The following is an 18,635-nucleotide window of genomic DNA, read 5'->3' on the forward strand; positions in this document are numbered from 1 at the left end:
ATATATATATATATATATATATATATATATATATATATATATATATAAACTAAAGATGCACCAATACCAAAAGTCATAGATTGCCCTGAAAGAGCTGAACGTTTTTGATTGATGGTTTGTTGAAATAGGTTGAAACCTGAGAATCGTGCCGGAACATGTACGGAAGAAAAACGGATCACAATAGTGTGACTGCTTCGTGAACATTCATTCAATAATGAATGAAACTGTGTTTTTGTTGCTCATTTGTTCCTTTGTTTGTTTGTTTCAATGAAGGATGATGTAGAGTACTACATAGACTCATCGCAGGACCCAGACTTTGAAGAGAACGAGTTCCTGTACGACGACCTGGACCTGGACGACATTCGTACGTAGACAATCTGGAGTCCATCTTGTTTTTTTTTGGTTATTTGTCCTACAACATAACGCGTCGCAGAAATATGAACTATAAAATTTAAAACAAATTATCTGCAAGACTCAGCATTGAACTAGTTGTGGTGCCTGTTCATAAAGTATCGGAGGTGGTGGGAAGGTCATGAATAAAATTGAAGCGTTCTGTATTTTGTGTGATTGTATCTAGTGTTGTCATGAGTCCTGCATGAGCAGATACAATCTCGTGACTCGCTTTCTGTCTGTGCAGCTCAGTCGTTGGTCGCCACCTCCCCACCGGGACACTCGCATTTGGAAGATGAGATCTTCCAGAACTCCAGCAGCACACCCACCTCCACCACATCATCCTCTCCCATCCCCCCTTCACCTGCCACTTGCACTACGGTAAGAAAACTCACCTTCCATCGTGTGCGTTTTGATGTTTGCACAACAGAAACGAGCAGGAAGGGATTTGTTTTTCTGATACTGCTGCGATATCAAGTTTGTTTTTACTCATATTATTCTCCTGTTTTTATTCTTCAATATTATGACAAATGTAAAAACGCAAATTCTTAAAGAATCCACAAACAAAAAGATACTTGAAACACTTTTGCACACGTCTTAGATGATGTCTTAATTAACCTGAGAGGCTTGTCATCGTAACAAAGGCAATCATGGGAAATTAAACCTTTTGTTACATTCACCTGAAGTCAGGTGAGGTCATTATCCGAACGACCTCGTTAGCTGAAGATAATTGTCTTTGTTGCTATTGTACATTAATTTCTGCTCTGTCTGCCCACATTCAGAATGTACTGAAAGTAGATATTATACGTCTGATAGAACAATAGTGCGTCGTTTAATAAAGAAAGTCTTTTCTGGTATAAAAAGAAATTTAAAAAATGGGGATATCTGTATGATACAATAAATGCTGACTAATGCAAAGTTAAACAGTAAGACCCACATTTGAACTTTTTTGTCCATAAGTTCTTAAAGTTGTTTGAGTGAAGATAAAAGTTGACTTCTAGTGGGGGTCTTGAGATGATCTTCAGATATCATAATAAAATAAATGGTGTCAGCAGCTGCTTGTACAAATGGCTGCAGAAAGTTGATTTTTTTACTGGATCCTAACGTTTTGCTTGTTTGTTTTTTTTTCTTAGGAAAACTCAGAAGACGACAAGAAGCGGGGACGTTCAACAGACAGTGAAGTTAGCCAGGTCAGTGTGAAGACGGATCGGCACTCGGAAAACTATTTTTTTTATATATATTTTACTTGTATGTTTATTTGTACAGATACTTTTCTGTAGTTTATTTCTGGGTTTCCCAAAACAAAGTTAGGGCTATGACTTTGTACTACAGTAGTCCCTCGTTAATCGTGGGGGGGATACAAAACCTGAAAACCCACGAGACGTGAAAAACCGCAAATTAGAAGTATATATATATATATATATATATATATATAAATAAATAAAGGTGTTTTAAACCCTTCCCACACTCTTGCAATATTCTAAACAAGGTTTTTAAACTCTAAAAGAGCACAGAATGTCATGATTTCTGCTCCTTGCCTCCTCTGCTCTTTGCCACCTGCGAGCGCTCTTGGCCACGCCCACTTCTCCACTCTGCACAGAGAACAGCTGATCAGCTGCAGCAGGAAGTTTATCCTGCAGTGTGGGCTGCACAAATGTGCAGCACGTGCTAAATAATTTTAAATCTATCAGCCAGTTGTGTGTCCTGCCCACTCTTATTTTGCAAAACTGCGATAAACGAACCGCGAAGTAGCGAGGGACTACTGTACTTTTTTAATGTAAACTTGTTAGAATTAAATCACAGTTTTAAAGTTTTGCACAGTTTTCAATTCATTATTATTTGTTTTCACAGTCACCTGTGAAGAACGGGAATCCCTCCTCTTTGTTGTCTTCCTCTTCCTCCTCTTCTTCTTCCGTCTCGGGACTGACCTCATCCTCTCTGGTCTCTATGGCGACCATCGCTGTTGGAGGAAGCAGCGGATCCGGGGGCAACAGCCATCACAGCAGCATCTCCAACACTTTGACTGGCAGCTACAGTAACGCCACCCAGCAGTCACCTCACACGTCGGCGCAGCAGCAGGCCAAAAACTCAGCGAGCTCCTCGGCTCCTATCTCCAACTCTAGCGCCTCTACCAACAGCCACAGCGCCTCCTCAGAATCCTCGCCACCAAATGCCAGCATACAAGGGCTCCTTACTTTGAACTCCCAGCCCCAGGCGCTTTTGGGTCCCACATCGACCTCTAACAGCCTCGGCCTCAGTCTGGGACTCTCTCTGGGGAAAGGCATCATGTCCGGTTCCATCCCCACCAGCCCGATGTCGGGGAGCCTCGGCCTGTCAGGGATGCCGGCATCTCTGAGCACGATGGCGAGCCTTCTGTCCAGCTCCACCCCAACTCCTTACGCCCAGGCAGCCGCCTTAGGCACGGGCAGCTCAGGCTTACCGGGCTCTCTCGGGGGTGTCAGCACTACAACAACCAACAGCGGGTTGGGCGCCATCGGCAGTGGAAGCATCACAGTCGGCGGGCTGACGTCTTTGACGGGAGACCTGCTCGGCGCAGCTTCAGGATTGGGCAGCATCGGCTCCGGCATTCTGGGTTTGAGTTCCGCCCAGTCAGGAGTGCAGGGGTCTTCCCTGTTGTCACAGAGTCCAGTAGGAAGTCTAGCTCCAGGAAGTGGGATCGGCGTTATCGGAAGCAGCGGAGGCAGCTCGGGGTCAACGGGCAGCGGCGTAGTCGGAGGAAGCTCATCGCTGTCGGTCCGACCGCTGAGCCAACAGAAGCAGAACTGCAGCACTAGTGAGTATCAGAATAATCTGTTTACCAAAGGATGGCGGAGATTTGTGGCATTTTGTTCATGTTTTGGAGAAACATCTGAAAAAGGTTCATTTAAAAGGTTTTAAATAGTAAAATAACAACTGTTGGATTTAATAAGTTTATCAGCTAATCAACCCCTAAGAAATGACACGTGGTGATAATCAAAGTAATTCACAGCTCTCTGTATATATCACACTCAACACCAGTGCTGTTTATTTTTATTAACTATATAAAACTAATGTTTTATTCACATATTTGAGCACAGTAACCTGTCTGAACAAACCAAGAGTTTCCATCTTCTAAAGCAGAAGCTAATATGATGTTGCCAACTCCCTGCATTCCAACTGAATAGTCATTAACGTATGTTTCATGTGAAAGTTTGTCGTGAAAATAACAGCACATTAAATTTGTGTCGCATGTAAAGCTCAAGATTTATAGAAGAAAAACAACATAACACTCAATCCCTCGTCTTTTTTTTTTCAGTTTAGTTCTGGTTTGTTTAAGTCTAATCTTGATTAAAAAGTATTCTGTTGCTCTAGAGCTGTTGTGAAATTAAAAAAAGGGTTTATGATGTTTAATAGGGACGCACGATATTATTGGCATGGTATCAGTATCGGCTGATATTAGCCTTAGGCCATTCCATCAAAATAACTCGGATATAAAAGGCGCTGTATTTTTTATATTATATATTCGTACAGTGTTACATCATTTTCACCCCCCTTTTTGGCATCTGCATTTGGTAGCAGGACAAATTGACAGTATTTTAATTCCACAGCAGAGAAAGCTGAAGTCTCTGTAAGTAGGTTTAGAAAAAGAATAATATCAGTATTGGTATTGGTTATTGGCCGAATAAATTTTAACATAACGGATATCAGCCAAAAATCCAATATCGTGCATCCCTAATGTTTAATTTGTAAGCTGTGTATTCCTAAATGAAGATTTCAAAACTTTACATATCTCTCATGTTTTGTTTTTGTCCAGGTTACAGTTCTGTGGTAGCAGACAGCACAATAGACTCCGCCCTCAACAGTGCCAGCCAATCACAAAGCAGCCAATCTTCATGTTTGACCTCCACAGCCAATCCGCTGTAAGTATAACGTCACAACTTAAAACATGGCAACATATTTGGCTCTCATGTATTTTTTTTGCATAAAAAATAAACATAACATACAACAGCTACTGGAGATGGTAACTTTTAGGCTCCTCTTGATTAAATTTGATTACGATTCCAAGGACTGTGATTCAGTTATAAAACAATTATTAATGTGTTTTGTGTCTGTGATTATCAGGAACACCATGAGATAATATATATATAAAAAAACTATTATTCATAGGCTGCTGATCAAAAATGACCATAGATGCTAACTATAGAGAGGCCAACGCAGTTAGCATTGTGGTCATCATTAGGGATGCACAATATTGGATTTTTGGCTGATATGCCGATATGTTAAAACTTATTTGGCCAATAACCGATACCAATATTTTTTATATGCTTTACTTTGTCAGAACATAGCCCTCTTATTTAAGCGTATTTGCTACAAAAATTGTGTAACAGCTGTAAGAGCTGGTCACTTATATTCAGTAACAGCCATATTCATAGCGCTTTAACATTTAACACTTTTCATTTAATATAAGTTATTTATTAGTGTTAGTCACCTGCCATGCTGTCTCACTTGTGGAGACTTGTTCCAGGTTCCTATAGCTGCAGTGTGGGATCCTCTGCACTCCTGTACATGAAGGACAGACATTTAAGTTCAAAGTTTTTCTATCCATTGTGCCGTAAGACTAATCATGCTAACGGGGCTAACACTTGACGTCCAAATGTCTGTGGTAAAACTCACCCAAGCGCTATCGGCTATTAGCTTCTCAATGATGTCAGAAATGACGGCTTGTAACTCGGGTAAGGCTACGTCGGAAAAATATATCTGACAGGAGACGACGTAACAAGGCTCAACGTAGTCCAAAAATCTTCAGAATCCAATATTCTCACCGAAAATAAAACTTCCACATCGCCGACATTTTGACTTCTTCTCCGCCGTGATCAGATCGGGTAGGTGCGCGTGACGTCATCACATTGTGCTGGCGCTGCAGGCATCCTTGTCACTGGGTTGTCTTACAAAAACAGTATATTTTATATCGGTGAGTTATTTTGATGGAATGGCCGATGCCCGATATTTAAATTTAATCCGATATTTAACTTTAACACTAATATCGGCCGATAATATTGTGCGTCCCTAGTCATCATGGTAGTTTATACACAAATCAAATGTTTCCATGTAATTTCTAAAGACAACATGAAGTTATTATAACATGACTAACAGACATATTTTCTTCAGGGCTCTGGAAGAAAAGATGTGAAAACACTGAAGCATGTTTTTAAATGCAGCATCCCGTGGGGCAAACGGCACTGTGCAGCGCAGATTAATTTTAACTACATTAATTGTTGACATTTGCAGTGCATCTAAAGTGCATAGATTTAGTTATAATCTAAAGATTTATTATAACCCCTCTTCTTTCTTCCAGTAAGGACACCGGTCCCAGTTTACTGGGTTCTTTGAGTTTGTCATCCAGCTCCCCGTCACCGGCCTACAGCGAGGCTAAAACATCGAGCCTGCTGAACGGACCGCTGTCCTACTCACCACCCGAAAGCATCAAGGTGAGGAATACGGCATGCTCAAATTCCCATCATCGTCATACAGTTTCAGACAATCAAACTTTTTTTTTTCTTTTATTAGCAACTTCATTTTACAACTGTTCATTTGCGAGACAACTCGTCACCGTTATGAGCCTAGACTCATGGGGAAGACTGAACCAGACATTAAACTCGTTGCAGGGATTTCGTTCACATTAGGACACACGAGCTGACACTTTTGGCGCTTTGCCATCAACTGTCATCGGTTCCGCATCACGCCGCACCAGTTAAGAGCCGGCCCACTGCCAGTATCCACCCCAACTCAGCCCAGTTTATGGGACCACTTTGGTCGTGGTTCCAACCTACTCCGAGGTGACGATTTTGACGTGAGCAGACAGCAGCCATTGATTGGTCAGCGGAGCTACGTCACTGGATGACCCGCCCTGCAAAACTACAAACTACATCTGAACCTCCATTTTTTTCATTCAGCCTTTATTTAAACAGATAAGTCACGTTGAGCCTGGAAGACTCATTTACAAGTGAGATCTGTTTAGACAGACAAAAAGTAGTGAAACTGGACACATGTAGGAATTGGAGGCGAAATAATTCCTATCAGACTTTTTTCTTCCTGCCTGAGAAGAAAAAACTCAAATATTAAAAAACACTTTGCACAAACAAGCACATAGTAACGTAGACATTCTGCAGAGGGGGACGACGAGAGCGGTGTGCAATGTTCATAGATGCTCTTGAGGTCACTATAAGAGTTCTGATAAGAAAGTAATCAGCCAGTGTCCTCTGATGAGATCCGTAAACATTCTCAAGGTATGTCGAGGAATGGCCAAGGATAACGTCTATGAGAATCAAGAATTCTGAAATGATGACACAAAGTTTATTCAGCTGGTTTCATCTGGTTATCAGTTGGAAATTCCTGAGGGAGGGCGTGGTGAGCATCAGATCATATGTTCTCTAGGCAAATTCAGATAAGATGGCCTTCAAGTCCAGCCAAGGGATTACATGGCCACACCGATGGAACGTGACTGAGTAAAATCCCAGAGATCTGATCCATTCTGCCCAAAGCATTTGAGTCTGGGTACTCGAGGCACGAACCAAGCCATCATAAAGGCAAGCAGTGTGATCGGGTCCAGATTTGCTGCCGACAACTTCCTTGATTATAGATAAAACCAGCAACCAGCCGAATCCAAAAAGCAGGAACCAGTTATCGTAAATCCAATTAAATATGTGTCATTAAAATCCACAGATGGCAGCAGAGATAGACACATCATCAAGTCTTCCAGTCGATGAGATATCCAGCTGCTTGCGTGCCAACAGGGCAAATTGGCTCGCCTAAAGCCAGTCTTCTCTTCGAAGAAATGTTGTAAATTGAGTTGAGGGACCAACTTATCAAAACAAGTCAATAATTATGGTTCGGAAGATGCAAGAGAGTCTCACAAGCAGTTTCACAGACAGACAGAGTAGCAAAGCGGAGAAAGGGGGGAGGGGAGAAGCATCCGATCTTGGCAAGAGCAAGTGGTGAAGTGTCTCTGACTGTGTTGACGGACGGTGCCACAAGAAATGAGCGCATTTACAGAGAGGTGCCAGAGATGACGGCACAGCATGGCTACACCCAGACCTATAAGCAGTAAAAGCTAATGACGGTAAAGTCAGATTATTGGGCGATTAAGGACCACAACACGGAGTGACTTGGACATAATGATCTGTTACGATACCGCCCACGTTGCATTGACGATCCCACCCAGAGAGCGGTGGAATAGGTCACAAGAGGCAAATCACTTACACCTGAGAAAAACTGGTAGGACGGGAGCTGAGTGGAGTCGCACTTATCAATGGCAAAGAGACTTTTGTGGTTCTATACTGACGCCGAGTCAGTTCACATTGTTCCACATCCGAAGACGTTCACCTCAGCTTTCATACGGGACTGAAGCACATTTATTTTAGATCATAGGGCTTTGTTGATACTAAAGAGTGTAATCTTAAAACATCCTAAATACTTTAAATTACTACTTTATTTTTAGCCTTTCTCTGTCAGTTTTGAATCCCTCCTTAAATGTCTGACATCACATTTCTCTTTGGGCAGGGCTGCAGAGTAAACAAAACGTGAATCTGAATCAGTCATTTAAGAACCCGAGTTCCTTCGTCCAAGCAGCAACACGGTGTGTACACGTCTTGGACAATCTCTTCCCATGAGTCTCTCTGTCTGTCCTCAGCCCCAGGAGTCTCTGAGCAGCCTCAAGTCTATCTCCGACCAAGCAGCACTCAGCTCAGGGATTGAGGGAGACGTGGCCTCCCTGCACCTTACTCCAGGTAGGACACGCACCGACACAGACACATTCAACATGTTAATAGAGGAGAGAGCAGAAATAGAAAAGCTGTAGTCTAATGTGAAGTTGGGAGATGTTTGTTCTGGATGTTTGGACATTGTTTGTGGGGTTCCTCAGGGGTCAGTCCTGGGTCCCAAATGTATGTAAATGATCTATGTATTGTACCTTCATAATGAAAAGCATACTATTTGCCGATGATACAAACATTTTTGTTGTGTTGGAGATGACATGGAACAACTGTTAAAGGATGTAAATGATGAGCTGAACAACCTTAAAATGTGGTTTGATGAAAATAAGCCGTCCTTAAAACTAAAAACAAAAATACTGTTATTTGGGAACCTTCAGTCACATACAGAAATTCAAATACAAATAGATGGAGGGAATATTGAAAGAGTTCATGAAAACAAATTTCTTAAACTCAACTGGAAACCACACATCAAATATGTTCAAAGTAAAGTCTCAAAAATATTGCCCTCTTAAACAAAACCAAGTCGGTCATAGAACAAAAAGTATTACATGTAATCTACTGTTCACTAATCTTACCTTATTTAAGTTATTGTGCAGAAATCTGGGGCAATAATTACAAAACTACACTACAGGCATTAACAGCACTACAAAAAAGAGAAATAAGAATAATCCATAAGGTTGGATATTTAGAAAGTAGTAATACACTATTTGTAAAATCTAAATTATTAAAGTTCATTGACATACTGAAACTAAAAAACAGCTCTAATTCTTTACAAAACCAAAAATAAACAATTACTGGAAACCATTCAAAATCTGTTTAATACTAAGGAGCAAATTTATAATTTAAGTGGGGAATCACAGTTTAAAATGTGCAAATTCAGAACTACTAAAAACATTTGTGTATCAGTAAGTAGAGTCAAACTGTGGAATAATTTGAATATTAAACTTAGACAATGTCCAAACGTAAAACTGTTCAAATTATCATATAAACTTTTGATTATTGCTGGATATAATATTATTATTCAATTATTGTTGATGTCTTCATTATTGATGCTAGTTTTTTTTTTTTTTTTTTGGTGAAGTTAAAGAAATAATAATTGTTTATCTACTGTAATTAACTTAAATAGATACTATATTTATGGTTAAATATGGATTTGGTTGTTATACTGTATGGATTATATATGTAATAAATGTAAGATTATGTAAGTGGTTAAGGAGTGGGAATTTTGATAAGTTTATACTTCTACCCACTCCCTTGAATATGTAAAACAAAAAGTTTTGACATTACGCTTTATGCTCTATTTTTTTTTTTTTTGCATATTAAACTAAACTAATGGACATAAGCTCATCTCCTTCTCTCAGCCTCCTTGAAACAAAGGATGTAGGTGATATCATCCTAAACTGCTTTTGTTCACCCCCACCCTTTCATTCCCTCCTACTTTTACGTTCTAATTATACTTCTGTCCTCCTGGTTCTTTTCAGACATCTTCCCCAGCAGCACTACGGCCCAGTCAGGCTCCTCATCAGCACCGCAGCCCTCGCTGTCAGAGGTCAGCATCCTCCCATCATTGGGGGTCTGTCCGCTGGGGCCGGTTCCCCTTTCCAAAGACCAGCTCTTCCAACAGGCCATGCAGGAAGCAGTGTGGATGCACATGCCCCACCCGTCCGACTCAGAGAGAATCAGGTGCAGCCTGCTTTGAATTATGATCCTGGGTCGTCCATGTTGGGTTAATACACAGATGATATGGTTTAAAATATATAGTTAGGTCTAGTCCACTAAATTTAAGAAAATACCATTTGAAATCTACTACTCAGTCTCTGCAAAACTGTACATGGATTAAAGTTCTCCGTCATTTTGAACGTGGCCAGGACGGATTTCCGTCATCTGTAAAAATGAGGAAGGGAAAAAAACATGTTCCATTTTAAAAACGATACAGAGGGTTAAACTGATGCTGCTTTCAACCAGTAAAGAGAACCAGTTCCACAGTTTGACCCAATCAGAGCCCAGGTGTGAGCAGCAGAGAAACTTCAGGTGAAAGCTCACCTGCAGCAAGCCATGGAGGACACCCCGCTTCCCTAACAGAACCGCCCGCCCCTTCATGAAGGTGAAGACCTGGAATAATTTATTAAACGTGTTCGCGCGTGACCAATTCACTTCAGCCGGGGAAGATGCCAGAACTGGAACACCATCACCTCCTGCACCGCGCCACGACCTCCCGGGACTTTTGCATCTAAAAATCTAACTTTATATTAATTGTTAACGTGTTCGGAGCATCGTCATCGTACAGACATTTGCAACCTGCACGTGAGACCAAACTCCAGACCCGAGAGAGACGAGCACCGATGTGGGAGCGCATAGTCTGTTGAGTTTCTGCTGCTTTAGTTATTAAATATTAACGCTAAAAGGCAAATATTTATACGCTTCAGATTATAGCAGAGATGTGTATCACCGTTTAACTTTAGTTTTCCCTCCAAACTCATGAAATTCACTCCGTGAGAGAATCTCATGAGTTTGTAGTTTATCATAAACATCTTCAAAAAAAATCATTTCTACACAGTGTTTTAGCAGCAACAAGATGTTTTGGCTCTTTGGATGTGTTAAACTATTATATTTAGAAATATGCTTAGAGGTAGGTAACTGCACTGTGATAAATGTAATTTAATAAATGATCAAATGTGAAAATAAATAGTATTAAATTAGTACATGAGCTGAAATTCTGTAAATATAAATCTACTGAATGAAATAATCTGTCAGTCTGGCAAATAAAATAAAACTCTGTAAAGGACTTTCTGTGCTTTAATATATATATATATATATATATATATATATATATATATATATATAACTCAACTGAAAACATTGTTGCAAGAAGCCATCAAGATTTTTTTTTAATGTTTTTTGTATTTAAGGCAATGAATAAAATGGGCATTTATTCTGAAATAGTAGTTATTAACCAGGACACTGTGTTTATTATATCTTGATATTTATTTATGTTATTCTTTGAGGAGATTCTAGTAAGAAAGGAGTTCACTTTTAGTTTTTTTTTTGTCAGTAGTTTCTGTTTTTCTTAATAAGGTATGTAGTTATCAGCAGGTTCTTAAAAGGCACACTACGGTATTTTTCGCCCTATAAGTGACAGTTTTTTGTATAATTTATACGCCTTGCAACTTATTTGCCAAAGTGACGTATTCATGGATCTTTCCCATGTTTATAAACCAATTTTTGGCTGAGATATGACCGTTTTCATTCATTTTGACCGAAAATATTGAGCACTACCATTTTCAGCCACTAGATGGCACTCGAGTAGTATGGCATACCGTTATATCACTAAATATTAAAGCGTGATTGCAAAGTACAGAAACTGATTCAAATTAGGGTAAATAAATCTTATATTTGTAACTTTGATGGAAATCTAAACCGATGAAAATGTGCACCATTTCACAGATATTTCAAAAATAAGTTTGTTGTTTTTAATCTTTAATTAACCCAAAATGTTAAGACGCTGAGTCCATATTTAGCATTTTTCAAGTCAGAGTGAAAATGAAGTCACACGACAGTAGTTTCATCTTACAGAGGACGCTGTATTTCATGTGCACATTGTTTTTTTGTTTTTTTTTAATTTACAGTAATCTGACCACAGATTCACAGCAGCCGCAGAATAAAGTTAACTGGTTTTGGATCTGCTACCCACACAGCCATAATTGACATTTAAAATTAAACACTCTGAAACTCTCTTGTCCCTCAGTTTCATAGGTTTTACAGCGGAGTCCTAGCATAGCTTCACTACAAGCTGCTGTTGGTTGATTGTGTTAAAGATGAGGTGGGATGATGGTGGCACTTTTAAACTGTTTACGGTGGCTGAGGTGTAAATGAACAACATTTGAAAAAGCAATTACATTAAGCCAAAGTGGTCGTAATAAAGTAAAAAATCAATTAATTAAACACACACCACTTCTTCTTCTTCTTCTTCTTTCGGCTTTTCCCTCTTCAGGGGTCGCCACAGCGAGTCATCCTCCTTCACCTCACTCTGTCCTCTGCATCTTCTGTCCTCACTCCAACTACCTTCTACCCATCTTCTCTAACTGCATCCATATATCTCCTCTTTGTCTTTTTCCTGGCAGCTGCATTTCTCACATCCTTCTACCAATATACCCACTGTCTCTCCTCTGGACATGTCCAAACCATCTCAATCTGGCCTCCCTAACTTTATCTCCCAGTTGTTCAACCTGTGCTGTGCCTCTGATGATCTCATTCCTGATCTTATCCATCCTTGTCTCTCCTAAGGAGAACCTCAACATCTTCATTTCTGATACTTCCAGTTCCTTTTTTCTCTTTTTGTCCATGTCTCTGTCTCCAGACCATACAACATAGCTGGTCTCTTGTAAACTTTTCCTTTGACCTTTGCCGACACCTTTTTGTCACAAATCACTCCTGAAACTTTTCTCCATTCACTCCATCCTGCCTGGACTCTTCTTCATCTCTTTACCACACTCCCCATTTTCCTGGACAGTGGACCCAAAGTCCTTGAAGTCCTGCACCTTTGTGACCTCTGCTTCTTGTAGCCTCACTGTTCCACCGGCCTCCCTCTCATTCACACACATGCACTCTGTCTTACTACGGCTGACTTTCTTTCCTCTTCTTTCAAGTGCATACCTCCACTTCTCCAAGTTCTCTTCCACCTGTTCCCTGTTCTCACCACAGATCACAATGTCATCTGCAAACATCATCGTCCATGGGGATTCTTGCCTGACCTCATCCGTTAGTCGATCCATCACCAGAGCAAACGCCACTTCCGATTTTGCTGATTTTAATTCAGTTTTTTGTTTTGTTTTGTTTTGTTTTTCCAATGTAATTCCGTTTTTTTCTTTTTTCTTTATGTAATTCTGTTTTTTCAAATGTGATTCCAGCCACTTCCGCTTTGGCCACTTCCGCTTTGGCTTAATGAGATTCCGTTTTTTCAAATGTAATTCCGTTTTTTCAATTGTAATTCTGTCCATTTCCACCTCGGCCACTTCTACTTTGGCTTAATGCAATTCCTTTTTTTTTTGGATGTGATTCCGTATTTTCAAATGTAATTCCGTTTTTTTCAACTGCGAGTCCATTTTTCAAATGTTGTATTTTTGAAATGTTATTCTGTTTTTTCAAATGTTAGTCATTTACACCTCACGGCCACTGTAGTTTTCTGCCTGGGAATGATGTTGCAGATTGCCGTTAGATTATTGTCTAATTTAAATGCACAATCTGTCCACATGTGACTGAGATTATTGAGATGAAGACTCTTCTTCTCTGGTGTGCCATTCAAAGCTTCAAACCTGTCATAAAACTTGTTAAGTCATGCAGGAAGCCATCTGTCTTCTCTAAATGTACCTTTTGTCCCTTCATTTTTCAGGCAGTATCTTATGAGGAACCCCTGCCCCACCCCACCTTTCCACCACCAGATGCCACCTCCCCACTCTGACACTGTAGAGTTTTACCAGAGGCTTTCCACAGAGACTCTCTTTTTCATCTTTTACTACCTGGAGGTAACAATAAGTTTAGCCACTCTCCGATGTACTCATACTTTAGAGCAAATTATTTATCGTCCTGTAACAGAAGAGTGTTAAAATAGAAAATTGTCCAAAACAACTGGTGCAGCATTTTACTCTAGAAATTAAGCAAAAATTGTATAAAAAGAGGGAAAAGTTGCTTTTACATGTAACAAGCTGAAGTTTATGTGGTTACGGTTAATTGCCACTTTTATTCATTTTTGGATGGAATTTTTCTGGTTTTGGCATGTTGTGCAGGTGGAAGGCGGTGGTTCTGGTGGTGTTTTTGGTACTGATCAAAAATAACACCAAGATTTTTAACATTAGAGCTGGAGGCCAGATTGATGCCATCCAGACAGGGTGACAGACTGAAAAATGTATTCATAAGATGCTCAGATCCAAAAACTAAAACCTCAGTCTTGTCTGAGTTTAAAAGCTGAAATATAAGTGTCATCCATGTTTTTATATCTTTAAGACATGCTTGTAGTCTAAGTAACTGACTGGATTAATTTGGTTTCATGGACAAATATAACTGTGTATCATCAGCATAACAATGAAAATTTATCCCATGCTGTTTGATAACTTTACCTAATGGAAGCATATATAAAGGTAAAGAGTACTGGTCCAAGCACTGAACCCTGAGGAACTCCATAACGAACTTTGGTGTAAGATTTATTATTTCCATTTCCAAACTGGAATCGTATCGGATAACTATGATTTAAACCATTTTAGAGTTGTTCCCGTCATCCCAATTTCATATTCAAGCCTCTGTAGTAGAATATATATATGAATGTTTCTGTTCAGTGCCCTGAGACGACTTCTGTTGTGATTTGGCGCTTTACAAATAAATTGAATTGAATTGCTGTCCTCAAGTGTTTTGTTTACCTTTTTTCTCTTGCAGGGCACTAAAGCCCAGTACCTGGCAGCCAAAGCCCTGAAAAAACAATCATGGAGGTTCCACACAAAATACATGATGTGGTTTCAGAGGCACGAAGAGCCCAAGACCATCACCGACGAGTTTGAGCAGGTTAATATGCGTTTGTGCGTTTCTGTAGTGTTTGAATCGTGCAGATTATAATCTCACCTTTTGCTGTAACTTTGTAGTTACCTGGCAGAAATAGATGGGGTTAGATAGAGAAAGTGAAATTTTAGTTTATGTTTTAAATGCTGAAATATTGAGCTCACGCTAATGTTTTACAGCGGATACAATTTTGGGTGCCTTTTATCTAACGTTTTGTTTTCTTCCATCGTGCCATCAAAACTAGGCACACATGATAAAGCTCAAGCTTCTCGCGTCTTTGTAAAACACAAAGACCACTCATCGGTTTAGATTAAACAACGTAATAAATCCAGGATTCTGCTGCAGCAGTGTTTTTCTAATCATTTCTCATTTCTTTATTTTAGGGAACATACATTTACTTTGACTACGAGAAGTGGGGCCAGAGAAAAAAGGAGGGCTTCACGTTCGAGTATCGGTACCTAGAGGACCGAGACCTCCAGTGACCTGCACAGAAACAGACGGACGGACAGCTGAGAAAGTAAGAGAGGGACGGATGGATGGACAGACTGATTAAAGGAAGAGTGATCCGCCTGCTGACATTCCTGGACTCGACCTCAGCTCTCTGATGAAAGGAGACCGGAGGGCCAGGGGGTAGGAGGGGGGCGTGGATGGGTTTGAAACCCCCCTTCCCCTCCCAACTGACTCTCCAACCCCGCCTTACCATCCTCACCTTGGCAGTGACAACTCCTACCCTTTCTCACTTCTCTTCCTTCTCTTCCTCTCCACCGTCACACCTTTTTTTTGCATCCTTTATCGACAACCACATCCAAACTCACGCACCGTCGGACCATCACGTGATTTCCCTCTGGTTTTGTTGGCTCCACAAGCTGTTGAGGCTTCAGCCCCACGAGGACCAAAGAGATTTAGTGAACCACTTCTCATAGCAGCTAAAGCAGCTGAAGAGTTCCCCTCGTCTGCGCTGCAGCAGCTTTGCAGGCATGCGTTTTTGCAGTTCAGCGTCTTATAGATTTGTTGGCGCACATCAAATCTAAAAGCTGATTTTTTAAAATGTATTTTCACATCGTATCCAGCAGCAGGACAAGAAATTAATGTTACATTAGAGGAGATTCAAACCAACTCAGGATCGTTGCACTGGTTTTTGATTTGCAGCCTTTTTTTTTTTTTTTTTTACACACGAGACAAACGTGTTGCAGTTTACCAAGAATAAATCGTACGAGAAGAACGGCGAATAGTTTTGCAGTTTATGTGCACTAACGCATAAAAAGGCACCAAAACATCTTTGATGTTCTTAATCTGACCTGAATTTTCTGGATTACCGAGCAGAAAAAAAGGAAGTGTTCACATTTTTATTCATTATGGTTTAATGCAAAAAGACTTCTCCTTTATTCGATAATAAACTTGTCAAATGGTAGCTTAAATAAAGAATTTGTCATCCTGCCCTGCTGCTGCTGCTTCGAGGTTTGTTCTCTCCTCGACATCCTGCCTTCACCCTCAGCGAACACTACCGCCAGCCCAATATGAGTAAATGTTTACCGTGGGCGGCACCACTCGCACTTACCTGTCTTTCAGAGGTCCTGCTTCTGTGATGAGGCAAAAATTCAGTTTTTGATTCCGGCAGGTCTAAAAATACCTCGTCCTGCCCACTCCCATCGAGCCGCGGTGGAGGAGTGTGACAGCGAGCCGGTGAGGTGTCGGTAGTAACCGGCTTTTACCTGCCGGGCGGCGTTATGTCACACTTTTTCCAAAATGTTTTACTGAAATAGGATCAAACTTTTACGTTCCGTCATCCGGTTGTATCCATTCGTGTGTACAGTTTGAGATTTTTCCCCCACACGGTGAAGGCAAATGAAACGAATCACGTCAGAAACTGCGTCCTCGGATTGACGTTTACCTCAAAAACAGTAAATAACCTTATAAATAATTTACCTTCACTGTGTGGGGAGGTACGGTGGCTGAGAGGGTTCCAGAAAATGCACTGCGACTAAAGACAGCTCAAGCAATTATAAAACGGTTTCGTGGTCAGTGGACATTCAGGCAGTTCGTTTTTTTCGTTTTAAACAAAAAATGGAAAAAAACAAAAATATTTTATTATTTTTTTGCGTTTGTTTATTAAACCAAAATGAAAAATCGGATAACGAAACGAAGCGTCATCCGATTTTGTGCACAAAACGAAAATGGAAAAAAAAAAAAAAAAACGGATAACGAACGCTCACTTTCATTTAACGTGATTTTATTTTTGAGAAGTGGTCTGACTCCGGAAGTTTTCTCTGCCCCACGCAGTGTAAAACGCCGGTGAATTGATTTTGAATTAATTAGATTGTTACCCACCGAAAACCTTACATCCTTACATTTTTTGTATGTTGATTAAAAACTCACAAGAACGGATAAAAGTCCAAGTGACGGTAGTTTGCCGAATCCTAAAGTAAGCCCGGTTTGAACCATCTGATCTCCATGGTAACTGATGCTGGCCCCGTCACCTAATCTGAAGCGGTTTTCATACTCATGTATGAATAATGTGTGTAGATGTTCTGAAACAGCCCCGAGTTATCCAAAACCGCTTCAGATTAGGTGACGGGACCAGCATCAGTTACCATGGAGATCAGATGCTTCAAACCGGGCTTACTTTAGGATTCAGCAAACTACATTCTCTCGGACTTTTCTCCGTTCTTATGTTTTTAATCAACATACAAAAAAAAAAAAGTCAAGATATAAAAGTTTCCGGTGGGTAACAATTTAATTAATTCACCGCCATCTTGGACGTGTGTACACAAGCAGCAAGCTACACGGCGCGATAATCAAAAGCGAGCGCTCGTTATCCATTTTTTTCCATTTTCGCTTTGTGCACAAAGTCGGATGACGCTTCGTTATACGACTTTTCGTTTTGTTTTAATAAACAGAAAAAAATAGTGTTTTTTTTTTTTTTTTCATTTTTTGTTTCAAACAACAACAACAAAAAAACGAACTGCCTGATTGTGACCCGGCATCCACTCCGTGCACGCCAGTCAACAAGCGTGCTGCAGACAGAAACGAGCCTGGGGGGCACGAAAAGGGACAGAAAAGACTAAAAAAGTGACGCTTTCTTTCAACACAGTTATTCTCATCAGATGGCAATAATTGTACCGTATGTATCGTTGCTATTAGTTTGACATATTTAGGACCTTTTATATTTATTAAATGTTCAGTCCTATTCAAAGTTTCTGACCTGAAATAATAATAATGACATAAAATCACCAACTTTAATGTATCGGCGTTACATTTCGGTATAAGAAGTGTTGAAGGAAAACGTAAAAGTTCTTACTATCGTTTTGTGTCTTTTAATTTATTGCAGGTAAACCTGATCAAATGTCTTCACAGAACTGCGTTCGTAGTCTATGAGTTTATTTACCACGTGCTGCGTTTTTCAGAGCAGCTGTCAAAACTGCCAGATGTTTCCTTTAGCTGCAGTGCAAAGCGGACGAGTCGTTTACCTGAACCGGTACAAGAGTCGCCAAAACGACGCCTCTCGTTCTCGCCGCTTTCCGGATGTCTCGCAACCAACGAGCTAAAACAACAAAACAAAAGGCCGTCTGCTCGGCTCGGTCCAGCTGGAGTCAAATTTCGAGCGCTGATCCTTTAACACACAGAGCTGCAGGAGTGTTGTGGGTGTTGGACGCTGCCAGCAGCTGGACAGACACTTCTGTTTGTCTCCTGCCTACCTTCCTCCCTCCTCCTCCTCCTCTCTGTGCCGAAGAGCACAAACACCAGCACTGCTGCCCACTCCTCTGTCCTCCAGCTTTCATGTTTACTCACCGGGGCCACCACACACACATCAACTCCACCATCCATCCAATGACTCCCTCTTTCCTCCCGTCTCCTCCTTTCCTCTTCATGCCAGGCAGATATTTCCTTTATTTCTCAGGAAGCATTCGATTGACCATTTACCGAGGAAATGTGTCCGCCAGCAGCTCC

General features: G+C 40.6%; 1 protein-coding gene across 1 annotated transcript in view; it reads left to right on the forward strand.

Annotated features, from left to right (window-relative positions):
• cnot3b (CCR4-NOT transcription complex, subunit 3b) overlaps positions 1–16,002 on the forward strand; it is a 38,840-nt gene extending 22,838 nt beyond the window's left edge. The window contains exons 9-19 of the mRNA XM_037693611.1: positions 274–364; positions 638–771; positions 1,524–1,580; positions 2,242–3,184; positions 4,184–4,289; positions 5,726–5,858; positions 8,060–8,156; positions 9,623–9,824; positions 13,531–13,663; positions 14,568–14,693; positions 15,071–16,002. Of these exons, the coding sequence (XP_037549539.1) occupies positions 274–364; positions 638–771; positions 1,524–1,580; positions 2,242–3,184; positions 4,184–4,289; positions 5,726–5,858; positions 8,060–8,156; positions 9,623–9,824; positions 13,531–13,663; positions 14,568–14,693; positions 15,071–15,169 (2,121 nt within the window). The 3' untranslated portion in view covers positions 15,170–16,002. The remainder of the gene's footprint in view (positions 1–273; positions 365–637; positions 772–1,523; positions 1,581–2,241; positions 3,185–4,183; positions 4,290–5,725; positions 5,859–8,059; positions 8,157–9,622; positions 9,825–13,530; positions 13,664–14,567; positions 14,694–15,070) is intronic.
• Positions 16,003–18,635: the final 2,633 nt, after the last annotated feature.

The sequence above is a fragment of the Nematolebias whitei genome, chromosome 19, assembly GCF_014905685.2.
Source record: "Nematolebias whitei isolate Nwh7 chromosome 19, NemWhi1, whole genome shotgun sequence".
NCBI classification, from domain to species: domain Eukaryota; kingdom Metazoa; phylum Chordata; class Actinopteri; order Cyprinodontiformes; family Rivulidae; genus Nematolebias; species Nematolebias whitei.